Source organism: Poecilia latipinna, unplaced genomic scaffold, assembly GCF_001443285.1.
Source record: "Poecilia latipinna isolate Pla-1442-1.1 unplaced genomic scaffold, P_latipinna-1.0 Scaffold256, whole genome shotgun sequence".
Lineage (NCBI taxonomy): Eukaryota > Metazoa > Chordata > Actinopteri > Cyprinodontiformes > Poeciliidae > Poecilia > Poecilia latipinna.
Window position 1 is genome coordinate 205,125 of NW_015112872.1, and position 17,580 is coordinate 222,704.

Sequence of the window (17,580 nt, forward strand, 5' to 3'; positions counted from 1 at the left end):
AAAAAGTATAAAAAATTATTAAAAAAAAAAAAAAAACGGGGATGTGTAAAAAAAAAAAAAAAAAAGGCTGTCAGTGACGGAGCCTCCGGGGTGAGATGTCCACCACAAGCGCGAGGAGACAAATCAAAAGCAAGCTGCGCATCGTCGCCCTCATCCAATGGTTTCATCATGTCTGCTTCGTTTTATGCGCAGCGTGTCGCTTTATTGATCTATTATACCGTGTCGTTGCATAACAAAGTAGGTTATGCAGGAGACAAGGTGTTGAATCTCCACACGCCTGCGAAGCCTTTCAAGAAAACGCACGAAATGCGCGATTTTATGGGAAATCTGTCTTCTGCGGGAGACGTTTTAGGTACGTCGAAACAGAATTGGTTTATTCTGTCGCGTTTATTATTCAAAATCAGACTGCATAGGTATCACTCATCTTACCTTCAGTTCTGTGCAGATGAGCCGCCGAACCGAGGGTGTAGGGGTACCACCACGCAGAGGTGCGCTCCAGGTAGTGCGCCGGTAGAGTGAACCGCTGCGCGGGCACGTCAAAGCGTGGAAAGTTGAATTCCCCGACCTGGGAGAGGGAAAATCCTCCCTCTAAGGCCGCCTTAGCGGAGGCGACGAGCGGCGGTTTGGGTTTAGACGGCTTGCTGTCACAGTTCAGCAGGTTCTTGATGAAGAAAGGGGAATCCTTGGCCGGAGCGCACGTCTCTTGTGTCGTCTCTGGCATCGCTGCAGCTGCGGTCTGAACGCAGAGGTCCAGGATTTTTTATTTATTTTTCTTATCAAAAGCAGAGGAGGGGGTGAAAGTAAAAAAAAAAAAAAATGCTGACTTACAGGCTGTGGATATCCCAGGTACTTTGAGTTCCTGTTTTTCTAACTCTACTTCACACCCGGAGAGCGTCGTCAAAACACACTTCCTTCTCCGCGGGTTAAATAATAAAATAAAGCGTTGATACGTGTCACAAAAAGACAATCATGGGGATGTCTCATCCCGGAGTGTTTCCGTCTAAAGCGCGGGGGGGAGAAGAAGAAGAAGAAGCAGAAGAAGAAGAAGAAGAAGAAGAAGAAGAAGGAAAAAAAAACCTCTTCGTGTCCCAGCGTGTCAGTCAGTCGGTGTCTGATGCTAATGATGAAATAAAAATGTCATCCAAGTTAAATGCGGAAAGTATAGGCGATTGGGCATGTACAATGGCAAATGGGATTAAGGGAGAGACGGCGAGGGGAGGGAGGAAAAAAAAGAGGGAGAGACCATCCTCCCCTCCTCTCCCCACTCCGTGCGCCCTGTGGCTGCAGGCTGTGCGCGCTCCCCTGTTATTGGTCTCATACAGTACAATTAGCGACAATTGAACAGCACCAAAAGGAAGGATTTGGACCCGTCTCACAAGGAACAAAGACTGCATCGCTCACAGATATCTGCCTCTATTTCATCTAATATAAAGGCGTGTGTGCTTTAACTCTTCAATTTTTTTAGTCTGTCTTCTTCTTCTTTCTAAAATTTAAATTAAATTGCTTTTTGAACGAGCATTGAAAAAGTAACTGGGAGACGTGAGGCTGTTACAAGTATTGTTTTAAAAAGTCAGTTTAATTGAAAATGCATTTCAAGGATCCCCTGCACAGTAGGCCCGTTTTTCGCAACAGTTGTCCGGAATTTTTGGTAATTGCTTTAATAAAACATTTTCTATTAGATCCAAATTTATTTCTAAAAGCAAATCCCGTCGCGAGTGGGTGTGGGGTCTCATGTCAACAATCATCTTAGAGCTACCTACAGCACGGGCCTGTTATCCACATTGTTATCTCACCTAATAAATAACGACTGTGAAGCAATATTAAATAAATAACAATTGAATAAATCAATTTACAATCTGCTTCTTTGTTGATAGTCGGTTCACTTTTACTTCGTGCAAGCCTAAATACACTGCATGTGTTTAGCGATGCCTGTTCCTCTGTGCGTTCATTTATTGTCAATTTCTGTTCCTATAATCTGGGGGGAGAAGAAGAAGAAGAAAAAAAAAGGTATGTAGCTGCACGGCGCGTCACCAATGGGCGATTAGATTCATATTTCTAATTCATTGATTTCCAGCGAGGGCCACTTCCACCATGTTTGCGGGTCGTGCAGTCATTCATTTATTATTATTGTTATATATATATTTTTTTTTTAATTCCTAATCGATTTTTTTAATTCATCCCTCAGATTGCGCTCTTTGTAAAATGCGCCATGTATATTCACTCATTGATATTAATTGACTTGTTAAAAAGCAGCAGCCGCGCTGGTTGGGGAACTGCTGGGGCTGATACGGAGGAGGAACGGCGGAGGGACAGCGCCCTCTGTGGGGAGCAGGGAGCATGTGCCTGATTCCACCGCCTTATGAGGGCAACTCTGTTGTCTACGCTGTAGGATTGTGGGAAGTCACAAAAAAGGACCCCGTAAGACAAAAGAAAAAAAAAAAGAATTGGAAGAGTCATGCACATAATAAATTCTCCAGATAAACGCAAGGTGACAATAGGGAGGACAAAAATGGCAGATTTGCAAAAGACTGAGTTACACATGTACTTTCATTCATTCATTCTGACTATAAACAGTGGGATATTCTGATGCTTGATCTTGTTTTTTAGAGGATAAATTAGAGTTTAAACATGTAATGTCAAATCCAAGCATAGAATAACTGTTTCATAATGAACTGCTCAGATGGATACATCCTGAGACTACAATGTTTGCCATCATTGCAACTGAGGTGCAAATAAACACATCTTTGATAAAGAGAATTTCATCAAAGCAACATGTAATAAGCTTTGTTCTGCAGCATTTTTGTTATTTTGTTCTGCTAAATTATACTAGTTATTTTGAATAACTAGTTAATATGTTATTTTGGTATGATTAACAGTCTGAAGTCACCATATGCTAGCTCAGGTTGATGGATTGCTGCTAAACCAGTTTTTTAAAATCAATCTTCTCCAGGTGGTAAAATAAAGTGAACTTGACTTCAGTGTATCATCATTAAGAGGTCATCTGAATTCATGTAAGTGAATTTGAATCTACATGAATGGATTATAATGGACTGATTTAGATAAATTCAGTGATTAAGATTTTATTTAATTACATTTTTTTATTATTTGTTTTACAGTCCCTGAACATATTTGTTGTGAATTGGTGCTGAACGAGAAAACTGAGTAAAAATCAGTTTTTTACTCAGGGCAAGTCATCTCTCCAAATTAAAAAAAATATATAAATAAATAAAATTTAAAAAATTAAACACAGCACACTCAAGTCAGTAGTGAGACTAAGAGTTTTCAACTCAAGGAATAGGTGACCATCATAGCTGCCGGAGACTGGCAACTATGTCAGCTATAGTTTTTCCCATTCAGCCAACAAACTCTGTGTTGTGCACAGTGTAGGTACCATGACAACCAGAAATAGTTGTGAATGGACCATGGGTGAGTTGTGACACTGAATTTAAGATTTGATTTGTAGCTGTCAAATTAATTCTAATATAAGTCTGTGTTTAACCTTTTTATGAGGAGTTTGCTCTCTTTGATTAACTGAAACTCTTTGAGTGAACATGACTATCCAACACTAGACATCTTAAAGCTTGATATTTAAACCTTTGTCATGTTTGGAAAAACAAAACAAAAACTAAAAGTGGTTTTCATAGTTTCATCGAAACCATTCACTTTATATTTGTGTGTTTTTTGGTTCAGGTTCACAGATGAATCCGTAACTGTAATTCAGCATTAAATGCTGGTTGCAGGGGTCTGTTTTTGCATAGTGAGAATAAACTCAATGTTTATTTTTGTGAGACACTGGAAATATTACAAAATCGAACCTAAGATTCTTAAATGTAGAGTGCGTAAAAACAAAGAATGTAAAAATGAAAACTCAGTGGAAACATACACCACAGCAGGATTTCTGCTCTTACTGCACTCCATGTGGCTAGAAAAAACTGATACTCGAGAACCCATCATTGAAAAGAACGTAAAAAAAAAATGGTATTACACAATCAGTTTGAGCTTTTATTATGCATTGATTACCAACATGTAGTAGCCCGTGCCCACGCGCCATTTAGGCCCTCTGAATGCTCCATAAGTCTATTTTTGTTGCTCCTTGGGTAGGTTACTATGGCCTTTATATTATTTATTTCAAAGCGCCCAGATATTGATTATTTCACAAGGAAAAATGACAAATGGCAGCAGGGAATGACACGGTCAGCAGGTTCTATTAGAGAAATGATAGTGTTGCTCGTGGTTTGTTAAAAGGTCCAGTTTAGATACTTTATAGGTTTACATCCATCATCGTCTAATGACCTATTTGATGAAAAACACGCGCTCTGGTGACAACAGCCCTGTGCAGCCAACTTTGCTTTGTAATTGCTCCCATATTAAATATAGATTTTTGTTTTGATATCTTGTGAGAATTCCTTTCTGTGGGTCAGAATTGTGATAAAAGACAACGGCCAAAGCTCAGAGGGAGAGAAGGCAGGAGGAGAGAGGGCCATGGCAAACAAGCGACTAAGAGGTGTTGACAGTGAAACTGGGAGTTTGTTGTGAGTTTCAGGAGGAAAAGATTTGGACCCCTAACTGGAGTGAAAACAGTAGTGCTGATAAAGAATACACCATAAAAATAAAAATCCAGAATGGAGAATTATTCTTTAAAAATGTCTCACGACTAAGCTCTCTTGGAAAATGACACCTTTAGTTGACATTACTAATTTTGCATTCCACCACTGATAAAAACCTTCTGCCTCTAACATAAAAAGAAAAAAAAATAATTTATTTATAAGTATGAATTGTTTCTTTTTGGTCAAAGTCCCATGATGCTATTAATGCTTTTTTAAAAGGATATTTATCAATTAAACTACAGACAGATGAGAGCAATACAGTTGATTTTTGCAAGAAAACAAATATTTTTTTTTGCGATTCATGGTTTTTGCCTGACGGCGATATTTAGCTCTTGCCTGATAGTATTCTTTTTCATGGTTTATTTTATGTTTTAGGTGTTATAATAATGGCAACAGTAATAATAACAGCAATAATACAATTTAAAACTTGTCATAAATTAAATAATTTAGAAACAATTAATTTCTAAATAGTCACAAGAAAGTATATATTCATTTTACTTTCATTCAGTTTAGCTGTAAAACTAATACAATCTAGAATTACTATAAAGAGAAGAATGAATATCCAGCATTAAATGTAAATGTGATTTCTAAAATAGATGGAATAATTGGCAAAAGAGAGGAAAAAATATGATAAAAATATTCATTTGAGTATCCGCGTAGCGGATGCACAATGTTTTTCTTTAAGATTTGGGGGATTTAAAACAAATAAAAGTAACCTCCAAAAAAAAAAAAAAATCGCTGTAAGAGTGAAAATGATTGGATTATTAATATAAATATGCAAAGTTTTAATTTTTTTGAATACAAATACAATGTATAGTGATGAACTGTCATCTTGCTATGATCACTATAGGTTTTATAAACCTTTTGAGCTCATTTAGTTTAACAAATGAAAACAGAGCTTGCCCGTCTTTGCGTCAGCCGCCCTCCACCCAAACGGCGTTTGGCATTTATCACCAAAACTCTGTCCACTCTGTGTCCTTCTTGGACTCTTAACTCTCGATTTCAGGTTGAAACAAGCCATTGAACCAACGAAGGCCACACGGAGATTGCTTAGATTTAAGCATTGCATTTAAAGGAATTAGTGGCTGTCCACTGACCCGGCAAGCTTTAATTGGGATTGTGCAGGCATTGATTGTAAGTGGCCATATGGCTCTTGAGTTACAGCCTGATTAACTTTTACTCGGCCCCTTTGCACCAGGCAGTCGAAACGAGCTCAATGTCATTCAGCCAAGCCCAACAGAAGACAATCTTGTTGCTTTGTGTGTAAAACAGGCAAAATCGTGGATAAAAGTGCAAATTCTAGTATATTCTATTAAGCTGTCATTGTTATACATCTCTAGATCTTTCAGTTGCCTAGTTTTATTACATAGACCTTGTATAAAAAGCTGTTACTCCGTGATCTTTTGCACATTTTGTCATGCGGTGGAAGCAAAACAATGCAAAGTGTGAAAACTTTTCCAAAGTCAACATGTGAAAGAGTTGGTGTGCACTTGTACTCAGCTATTTGTGTTAAATATCTTGTAGAAGCAGAAGCAATTTCAGCTGTAAAGCTTTTGGATGTGCCTCGACCACACTGTAAAATAAAAAATAAATAAATAAATTTTCTCTAATTTACCGTAAAATCCAGGAAACCACAGAATTTTAATGTATTGTACATATTCTACCTTGTTTATATGATAAAACTGAATAAATATGGATTTTACTGATTTTATATGGCAAAATTCTGGCAACTACAGCTGTAGGTATTACAGGGATTTTTTGTTGTTGTTTGTTTTGGAGTTTGTTTGTTTTTTACAGTGCAGCTTTGCACATTGAGAGACTGACAATTTTTTAGCTTTATCCTTGCAGGACAGCTAAAGCTCAGATTGGATGGAGAGTCTCTGTCTACATAAATCTTCAATTTCTTTTACACATTCTCACTTGAATTCAAATCTGTACTTTGACTGGACCACTTTATCTAACGATCTAAACCACTCCACTGTAGCTCTGGCTGCATGTAGAAATGTCCCAGTATTCTAGTTTCAAGTATTTTAAAGAATTTAACAGACTTCCCTCTAGGTTTGCCCTTAAATGTAGCTCCTCTTATCTTCCCGTGAACTCTGACCTGCTTCTCTGTCGACGCCGAACAACATCTGATCCCACATCACGATGCTAACACCCCCACTTTCCTGCTAGGAAGTGCTGTTTTCAGGGTATGTGTGTTTTCCATTTTGGTCTCACGTTTGTCGAGCCACCTTGTTGCAAACAACAAATGGGACTTTTTATGGATTGTTTTCAACACATGCTTTCGTTGTGCTATTGTTCCATAAAGGCCTGATTTATGCACAGAAAACCATAGTCAAACAAATGTGCCGCATACTTTACTTTTTTCACAATTTTGCATTGCTTTATGTTGGTCTAACAGATAAAACTGTAGTAGAAGAGAGATTTGCAGTTGCAACTTGACTACGTGAGAAAAAATTCAAGGGGTTTGAATATTTTCGACTTAACTCTATTATTATTGTTTTCTCTTATTCCCCTGCAGAGATGTTGACCTCCGGATGGCGCATAGGGAAACAGTCTTTGGGCCTTTTTTTTTTTTTTATCTTCTCATCCAGAGTTTAATCTGAGCCCTCCAGCCACCTGCCCCAAATGTCCATCCTCTGTACCCCTCGAAACTCTCCCCTGGATTGTCGTCTTTCACACAGCCTGCCTGCATGTGTCATTACAAGTCAGTAATCCGGAGAAGGTAGCAGAAAGGTTCTCATCAGCGTCAGCCTGAGATATAGATATGGGCCCGGTAACAAATGGCCAAATGCACAGGCAGCAGAGCACACCATCAATAAAGCAATTTCTTGTGTCATAACAGCTGCGCTTTTCCTAAAGCCAACCTTTCAAAACTTTTCCCCCTGCAAATCGCTGCAGCCCCGCCATTACAGCCCTGCCTTGTGAATTTAATGGATTCCGTACAAATAATATTCTGCTATAATGGAAAAGGTTGAAGTCACTGAAGACAGATGAAGTCATAAACATGTATAATTGAGAATCAAAGACCGATAAATTTTAAACTGCTATCCATTTTCTCCTCTTAGATGATGATATATGTCGGCGCGGCTGCGGGAAAATGGAGGAGATTATGGCGGAAAATTATAACAATAAATTTTCTAAACATACACCTTGATTATGCTTCGATTTTTTGGAAAGGGTTGAGGCCAAGGGGGAGGAGGAGGGGGGACTTGAAAGAACGCTGGGATTGCTGAAAGCTTGCCGGCTAAATGGCACCATAAAATAGGTTCCCTGCTCTTTTGCCTGCATAGCGTAGGCATGCCTGGAGGTGTGAGCCCCCCCCTGCCCCCCACACCCACCCTCTCTCTAAATGGGGGAAATGAATTGTGTAATTTATTGCAAACGTGCACACAGTGAGATTAGATCAGCATATCCCATCAAAGGAACAACAATCAATCAGCCTCTAGTTAACAGCTTGAAACACATAAACCAGGGCACCTAATGGCTTTCCAATTTAACAGATTGATAGACTTATCCGGTCCTAAGGGATGAATTAAGAAAACCGGGTACTTCCATACAGGCACTGGCACTTTTGACAGGACCTTTGCCCCCTTTTTTCCAACTCACTTTCTATCTTTTCTTTAGAAGACGAAGACAACGTTAATATTGAAATGAAGAGGAAGCCAATTTCTCCTACTTTATTTATTATTTCTACCCTTTCTGTAAGAGAAACCAGGCCGGGACTTATTTGTTATTCAGATGAAGCGTGAGAGTAAAGTGTGTCAGATGTGGGGAATGGCCTGATTTTAATTACCTGATTATCGCGGGTCATTTGGAGCTGTGAATTCAGGGCGCCTATTCAAAGCCACTTAACAATATCTAAATGTGACCCAGGTTATCCGTTAAACCGAAAAAATTAAAAAAAAAAAAAAAAAACAAAACAACGGCGCTTGTTTGTTTCATATGGTATTAATCACATAATTAACTGATGCAAATTCACACATTTTAAATTAGAAGATGTAACCTTGCTGTATGTAGACAAATAAATATTTATAAAGAGGTAATAACTAAACATAACTAAACATAAACATACATAATAAAAAGTTGTCCAAAACATTTTTTTTTTTTTTTTTTTGCATTTTGTTGTTTGCCCTAAATGAGTTAATATTACGCTGTAATAACTCAAGCTACTGATTGCAGATAAGTTGCTGTTGTGTTTTTATTTGGACATTTTTTTAATGTATACTTTGAAATATTCTTCTACAAGCCTATACTTCTTTAAGCTAATAAATCTGTTGCGCAATATTTTGCACAGATTTGCAACAAAAGTCATCTCACAATGCGCAACATCAACAGTAATTCCTTTTTCCTTGGGGTATAAAAGACTTGTGGCATATGCAAGTTTCTTTTAGCCATTATTCAAAACGGGAAAGACAAGAGTGAGTTTTCTATTCAAGTTAGGCAGATGTCTGTTGATGTTCTTGAGTCCCTAAAAACAATAAAACATTGTGAACTGTGAAGAACAAAGCAGAACGCTGACCAATTATTTCAGTCTTACCACACAGTGGTTGGATGCCAGGATGTTGATTTTAAATACCACAAAATTTAAATTTTAATGTGAGACTGCTGGACTTATTTTTTTTTTTTATTTTTTTTTTTTGTTAATTCAAAATTGAAGGATAAACTCTGGCATGTTTCTTTAGCAGCCTTCAATTAAAGCAGAGGTCCACAGGAGGTCATTTGTTGTTTCATCAGCCACGGTCGTTTCTAATGTACTCAGTGGCTGATTTTCAATTTCTAATCCCCAACATCATTGTCTGAGCTTATTAAATTTGCCTGAACACCAATAATTCTAAAAAAAAAAAAAAAGTGACCACTAACCTAAGAGAAGTCAAATGTTTGGAATGAATTTGCAACTTGGTTCGGTGTTTCAACACAGTAATGATCACAGTTAGCTAGAAAAATCTAATGTGATCAAAAATCCATTCCTTTTTCTTTGTGAAGCACAGATTTGCAACAAGCATCATCTCTGAGTGCGCAAAATGTCATCTTGAAATCCAGTTGAAGTCCAATTTCATCTAATTCACTGCAGCCGAACAGTCTTATTCAAAGAACTTATGATCCAGTTCAATTTAGTGCTGTCAGATTCAGAGTACGGTTACATTTAAAATGCCGATTGCAACATTTTTTTTTTTTTTTTTATTTGCCCCAAATCTCCCCCTGCGGGTGAGCACTCACTTGGATTTGGCGGAGCAAAAGGAGATCTGCCTTTCAACAGGAAAAAAATATCTCCAGCAAAAACCAGAGAAGAAGAATCACTTTGCCTTAACTGAATTAAGGGACCAGAGAGCAGGAAAAGGAGTAGAAAGCGAGGAGTGAGTGTTAAGATCTAGCAGGATGTTACCCAAATATTTCACTGAAGATAGCCTAAAGTTCACCCCAACCAGAATTAAATATAACCATTTCGGAGGTCCCTGTCTTTTTACAAGGCCCCACTAACCCAGAACCTTGACCCAGAAATGTTATGTAACGTACACTCAGAGCATTATCTTGTCCTCATCCATTCAGACAGCTGATCTTTCTGTGTTGCTGCATAATTGAGGAGCTTTTGGTCTCAAGGATGAGATCCTGAGAGCGATGGGAAAGTGTTACCTTAGACCCATCAGAAACTGATCAGACTCAAATGAGCCAACAGACAAAGTCCATCCACAGGACAGAGCTCCAATCTGTCAGAAAGCCTTTGAGTCTGCCGTTTCATAAATCTGACATTAACTAACAAGAGTCATTTCTACTTGTTGTAAGTGATGTGAATAGTTGAGGGGGGGAAAAAATGTAACTGTTTTCATCTCAAGGTTCTAAGTACAATGGAAAAGACATTCAGCTTTACTAAAATTATTGAAACTGAAGGTATTGCAAGCAAAAATTTTGAAATACCTTCAGTCCACTCTGCTTTACAACAATTCCTCAGTTCACAGAATTTCAGTGTAAAGTTCGGGATCATTGTCCTGATGAAGGTTTGATTTCAGCCAAGCTTGGGTTGTGGAACAGGTGGTTTCATACATGTCTCAAGCACACTAGTTTACATATGAGTCCATGGTGGATTCAGTCAGTATAAGATGAGCTGAGGCTCTGTGACGACACATCAAGCCCACATCATCACTCACCACCACCGTGCTTGAGAGAGTTGAGATTTCTTCTCTTGTCTCATTTTTCCAAAGAATTTTTTTTTCTCCCGGGGTTTTGCTGCCATATAAAGGTGGGTTTGTACTGGAAAGTTTTCCAAACGATCCACATTTCTTCAGTATTTTTCTAATTTAACTGTCATGAACTTTAACTTTACACTCCACAAACTCAGGTTTGTAGAGAGTGAAATTGAGCTCCTGGGCTTTTTGCAATTTCTCCGACCGTTGGATGAGAGGACTCTGGTTTGAATTCGCCAGGAAGCCTGTTTCTTAGTGGTTTTCCACTTGTGAACGAGCTTTTTCTCTGCAGAATGACAGATGTCAGGTGGTTTGAAAATTGCCTTTTGACCCAAAGTCTCAGATTGATGAGCGGCAATAATTTACTCTCATTGTTGATGTCTTCCATACATTGGCATTATGTTCAAAGGACTTTTATAGAAACAGTCCCACTAAGCTGAAAATAAATAAGTCTGTTCTTTTTTTTTTTTTAAATCAAATAATTATCAACTTTGCACTTGAACAGGGTTTCCATTTTGGCTTTGCCTTTTGTTTTGTAAATAATGACTTGATTAAACCGACCCGAGTCTAGATTTTAATGTTTTAGAAACCTGTTAAAACCTGATCCTTGTTTTCTATCCTGATATGCAAAACCCCAGAACCAGTTCTTCCCCTGCTGTGACTCATTCCCACTCACATGACACAGAAAATGTATTGAGATTCAGCTCACAGGTTAGAAATGAGCCGCAATTGATTACCAATAGATCAATAAATTGGACAGTGAATGAGAGCCCATTACTAACCATTTAAAACTAACAGCACTTTGATTGCCTCTTTCTCCCTGCTTTTCACTCAGCTCAGTAGAAAAGCGTCTGCCATCCGACACACGGCGGGATCAATCCTCCAAAACGGAAAAGATCAACTGTGAGAACACGCAAACACAAAAACAGGAACGCGGCTGTCAAACTCCACAATTATGTTCTTTGCAGGTTTAAGACCAACAAGTGTAATTTCCTACTTGACACTAATATCCTTCCTGTTGACACAATTTCCCTGACCCCTTGTGTTTGTTTTGTAACGAGAGAAAGGGCCACATGACAGCAAAGTACGTTCAGACATAATTGCCCCTTCCTCTCTCAGTCGTCGTGATGGACAGTAATGAGTGTTTATTTTGTCTCTCCATTCCCTCTTTGTGCCATGGGGTGGAAAAAGAGCGCCATTAAAGTCAGCTGCTTTGCATAGCTCATCTCCCTCTTGTAGAAGTTGTGAAAGCTGCCAAACAGGAGTAAGAAAGTGAGTCTGAGATTTTAGATTCACACAGTGCCTGAGGGCAGCATTTAAACTTACTGAAGTTTTATATCGTTTGACGCGAAAACAAACTTCAGTGCTTTTTTTTTTTTTAATTGGGCTCTTATGTGATTGTGGATGGATTCATCACCTCAATCATGTGTAGCACAACATTTGTTCTGCAGCAACATCTGCAAACAGTGACTTTGAAATTTGTTATCAAAAAGTCACATGCATGAGTCCTGGATTTGATTCTGGAAGAATGACGGGGAAGTTTGTGATCGCACATTTAATTACAACACAAAAACATTTTGTTTTTGTCTTTTTTATAAGGTGCTGTAGAGTTTTTGTATTTATCTGCTATATTGTGCCTATATTTTTTGACAAAGGAAGCAGTTCTTGACTTACCCTGTTATGTTGACAAAACTATTTTTTTTTTAAACTAATACACATACATGGCTTGTTAAACTGTTTTACAACACTGGGTTACAGAAGCACTAAAGCTCCCACCACTTTTAAATTATTTATTTGGCACCATCATGCACACTTTATATAAAGAATAACAGGAGACAGATTTGAAGACAATCTGTTGACTATTTGCAGTCCTAAAATACTGCAAGAATGCGGCAACTGGCTGATTGTTAGCAGCTAACGATGCTAAAGCCACATCAGAGCTTCTTATCACTTCTTAAACAAGTCGCTCTCATGTTCAAAGATTTACTGAGATTTTTCAGCGTTAGGTAGTTCTGTACTGATCAAGGTTTTTTTTTTTAAAGCACAATTTGTAATGTGTGAAAGATTTCATTTGTTTTTGAGCACAAAAATAGGAAATCCTCATTTTCCCACAGAGCTAAAATCTTGTCTCGTCTCACTCTTGTGAACCGAATATTGCACATCACCTCATGTCATGATTTGGATGCACAGTAACAAATAAGTGTCCAAACAGATCTGCTTATGTAAAGACGTTTATGAACATACATGCATTCACGTATGTAGAGCTTCGGTGTATCAAATACATCCAAATCATAAAGTCAAACAAAACTCGTTGTAGACGTTCCATCTTTTTCTCCCACACTGAACAAAAATGTGATAGATCACTGGGCAGCATCAATCCCTAATGGGGCTCTTAAAATTGGACTCTTAATACATCAAGTATCCACAGTAACCCCTCGACAACTCTATCTTCCTCACGTCTTAACGCAGCCCTGCAGTCCTCAGGGCACCCAGGAAAATTAACCATTTAATAGCAATAAATAACAGAGTCTGACTCAAGGGGACCTCAAATCACTCTTTCCTTTCAGACACTTGCACACAAAACAAGGAGCAGCCACATATGTCGGCTTACCAGCAAACAGTCCAGTCAAATCAGTGTGACAGAGAAGGGACGCCGTCTGTGACTGAGGTTGATTTCTTAGTCACGTTCCAGTTAAACATAAAAGACATTTTTTGTTTCATATAATCCGAGATGCTGCAGTCTTTATGAATGAGCTGCCTTAAATGTCACTTGAGAATCAGCAACAAATTCACAGCAAGAGCAAAAGTTAGTTGAGTTTAAAAAAGGGCATGTTTAATTGCACTTCAGTCCAAAATTTAGATCATAAAATATTTGTATTCAACCAAGAAACTTGTTTCTAATTGTAAATTATCTATAAATTACTTGTATATGTGTAAAACATCTATTTATGTTTAGCGGAGGGCCTAAGTGACAGAAATATATAATGAAAATATATCTTAAATCTCATGATTGTCACACTTCTCCTGTAAATTCAATGAATACATCTGTATGTAATCACAAAAACTCGCAGTGATTAACTCATTCACTAACCATGTCATAGACTTAATTTATTGATTAAGTAAAGAAACAAGACAAATTGACACAAAGATTAAATCTAAGGTCGGGGAAATTCTGAAAGGAATTGAGAATAAATGTTCAGATTATCTTTATCTGATCAAAAGTTTAGCTTCTTCAAGTTGTCTTTCTTTCAGATGTGAACTTCACTTTCTAGTCTTCTTCGATCTTCTCCTTTTAACAAAACTCCGAGGCCTTCAAGGATCATACCTATTTTCACTAATGCATGTACAAATGTGGCAAACTGTGTATTCTTATACATGTATGTCCTCCACTTTCCAAAGTACTTTTTATCCACTACTTTGTGCCGCTAAAGACTATAAAACAATTTGATGCTTCTAGCTGTAATGTCGCAACGTGTTGGAAAGCCCATTTCACACCGACGGGAACGTCACAAGAAACAATGAAGGTTTCTTCATGGGATACGAGGTTCAAACTTCCACATTTCAGACTAAAACTTCTACTAATCTACGACCACTGAAACTAGAGCTGAGCCAGGATTTTGTGTTTTATAATATAGCTTTTTTTTTTCCTCCACTCATCAGATATCCAGGTTAATATATTTCCTGCCAGTAAAACACCAGTTGCAGTAAAAGATCTTTACTTGTATTTCTGTTTGACATTGTACATTCGGCGCTGGATTTCATATTAGTCCAAGATGTAGCATTGATTACTTGAAAATCCCAAGCACAAATCACATCCAACGCCCGGCGCCCTGCAAACAGGATAGAGCCGCCTGTACGCGCTCATGGATAGGGGACAGTTACTGACCAATTGATTCGATCTGAAGGAGGGGGCATTCGTTTTCCCCACAGCGGAAAAGACCTTGACTGTAAGTCTGGCAATCATTCCACCATCTTACCTCCAACTACAACTGCCTCTAATACCCAACTGTGTCCTCAATCTCCACTCCAATGGGCCCTAGTATGCAACTGTTCCGTCAGCGGCGTTATGTATTCGGCTTTCTATTTCACTTTAATAGGGGAGAAATTGCCAACATATTCTTTTACAGCCCCCTGGTACCATTAGAAAGCCACCTGTCATTTGGATTATTTATGAAAAACTATTTCATGCTTACTTACATTTGCTGCTTATTTTCCCCCAGTGTGACCTGCAGGAGATTTAGTTCCATTTTGAAAGCCTTAAAGCCAATTCTTTATGTCTGCAGGTCAGCCTTCTCAATTGAGTTGAGATTGAAATACTAGTGTGTAGTGGGGAAAAGTATGGCAAGAGGAAACCAATAGTCTTTTAGTGTGTAGGTGGGGGCTGTAGTAAAAAGGAAGAAAGGGAAAGGGGGAATAGTGAAAGAGGTGAAACAACAGAGGGGTGAAAGAAGGTGATTTCAGGTGGATATGGAACGGGAGACGAGGCAGCTGCAGAAATACGAGGCAATGCAAATGTAGCAGTAAAAGTGGAAGAATGAATGGCACACAAACATCCGGCTGCTCCTGAGTTGCAACGGTAACAAGGGCTAGAAAAAAGAGAAAAAAAAGAAGAAAAAAAATCAAAAAACTGAGTCAGCGAGTTGGCTTTGAAAGTAAAAACAGAGAGAACATAAACCAAAAGTGGTCTTAAATCTGCAAGCTTTTATATTTCATCCAAAAACATGTCAAAACCCTTCCCATGCTCGGTGTTTCACAAGGACAACAATGATAAAATTAGCTGCTAGGTTTTCCCCTCAGTGTTTAAAAGCACTTGGAGTTACATTTATGTCTGTTCAAAACTGCTGGAAATAGTTTTATTATTATTTTAAGATATGATGTTCATCAAAATAAAGTCAACATCTCCTTGAAACATTCCAAATGTATAAGAGATTTTCTGTCCCGGCCAGAAAATCTCAAGTAATCCAGGCACAAAAAAACTGACACATGTATGATGAGAAACAAATAAAAGTACATTTTTGTTTTTTTCTCATCCCACTTTTTAAAAGAACTTAAAATTATATTTTTTAAAAAACTTTATTGTATGATTTGACTTTGATGGCACACGTTTCTTGAACTAATGTACAATTATCTTGGTTAGAAATATATTTAAATACTTGAATAACAGCAACATTTGTGCCTCTAATTTAGCATTATATGAAGAGGAAAAGCAGCTATTCACATGACATTAGAAAATATCATTAAGCCACATGCTAACATCATATCCAGACTGCAGATCCGCCATCTTTGGTCTAATGTGTCACACTAACAAATGCAACCATGAAGATCAGCAGAATAGGACACATTTATTCAAAGTTTGGAAATCATCATTGAAATCATCAGAAACATTAAATTTAGCATCTGTTCCTGTTTAAAGATAAAATTAGCATCAGTTTTCAACACATTATGATCTGTAATCAGACGTATTCAACCTAGCAACCAAATCATCTTAAAAATAAAAAAAAAACTTAAATGAGTTCCTAAATAGTAAGTGTTTGACATTTTGATAGTTTGAATGACTTGATGCAAATGGGATTTAAGTAAATATTTGAAATTCAATAATGAATTTGTAAAAAAACAAACAGCGTGCAACTATTTGGTGAAATCAAGTGAAGTCTTACGTGAAATTAAATGTTTTTTTAATGTGAGCGCGACTTTCCTGTAGAATATGGACTGGGGATTTCATGTAGCATAGCACGCAGTGAATAGAAAATCTCTTTAAAAAGTGTATCTTTGATTCTTGAGCAAAACAAATCAAATTAACGGGTCGTTTATTTCATGCTTACTTTGTCCTCTGATTCTGGAATGACCGGCCTGCACTCATAATCTCAAAATATGTAAGATGGATTCAACGGGAAACTCGCGCACACATGCCCCTGATTGAGGCTTGGCTCAGGTTTTATACAGTGACCTTAATAAAGTGTGGCGTGGCCACACAGGTTTGTCACTGTCACAGGTAAATGATGTAATTAATGAGGGTGTAGCAGAGAGGATGGGAGCTGGAATGTTTTGCTCTTAAACACCTCTCCAGCTGACTGGGTTTGGGGAGGCCCAGCTGGACAGAGCCAGCAGATCGATGCGGGGGTCAGGGGTCAGTCAACCCTCCTATTATGGCCAAGGTAGCTCCCATCATCATCTGGCTAACGATGCCCGCAGGAGAGCAGGAAAAAAGGAGGAACTGCAGGGAGAGGACTCAGATTTAGAGGCTTAAATCTGCATCGACTCTGAAGATGTTTAACTTCTGAAGGGATGTTTCCCATCTTTATTCTAAAAACTGGTTTTGAGCGAAAATGATAAAATATGCCACATTGTTAAACTGCAAAACACTTTTTTGTGTCTCTTTTTAACAAATGAAACCTCCGTGGGCTTGTTTTTTTTTTTTTTTGTTGTTTTTTTTTTCAGTTAAGGTGATTTATTTTGTAAAAAGAAAAATAAACAGCAATCATCATCATTGCCAGCAATCATTCCCAAACGAAGACAAGTCTTTGTAGGAAGTTCATGGGGATTATTTGTCAAATGTTTTTTTTACCAGTTCACTTGAATATAATTTATCTTAATTAACTTTTTAATTTAATTTAACTTGATTTTATTTTATTCTTTAGCCAGGACTGCTTTGAAACTGCACGAGTGGAAATGTGTCCTCAAAAAAGCTAAAGTCCAATTGGGACTGACGGTTTCAGACTAATTAATTTTATCACTTAAACAGATTCATCTGAGTCCAAGCTGGTCATTTAAAAAACCCTCAAACTCCT

General features: G+C 37.9%; 1 protein-coding gene across 2 annotated transcripts in view; it reads right to left on the reverse strand.

The window, feature by feature from the left end:
- hmx3a (H6 family homeobox 3a) overlaps nucleotides 1-2,090 on the reverse strand; it is a 6,881-nt gene extending 4,791 nt beyond the window's left edge. The window contains exons 1-2 of one of the 2 annotated variants that reach the window (XM_015033048.1): nucleotides 829-2,090; nucleotides 430-736 (exon numbers count right to left, since the gene is read on the reverse strand). In XM_015033048.1, the coding sequence (XP_014888534.1) occupies nucleotides 430-721 (292 nt within the window). In that variant the 5' untranslated portion in view covers nucleotides 722-736; nucleotides 829-2,090. Of the gene's footprint in view, nucleotides 1-429 lie in introns of both variants that reach the window. The other variant, XM_015033046.1, reaches the window with a different exon arrangement.
- Nucleotides 2,091-17,580: the final 15,490 nt, after the last annotated feature.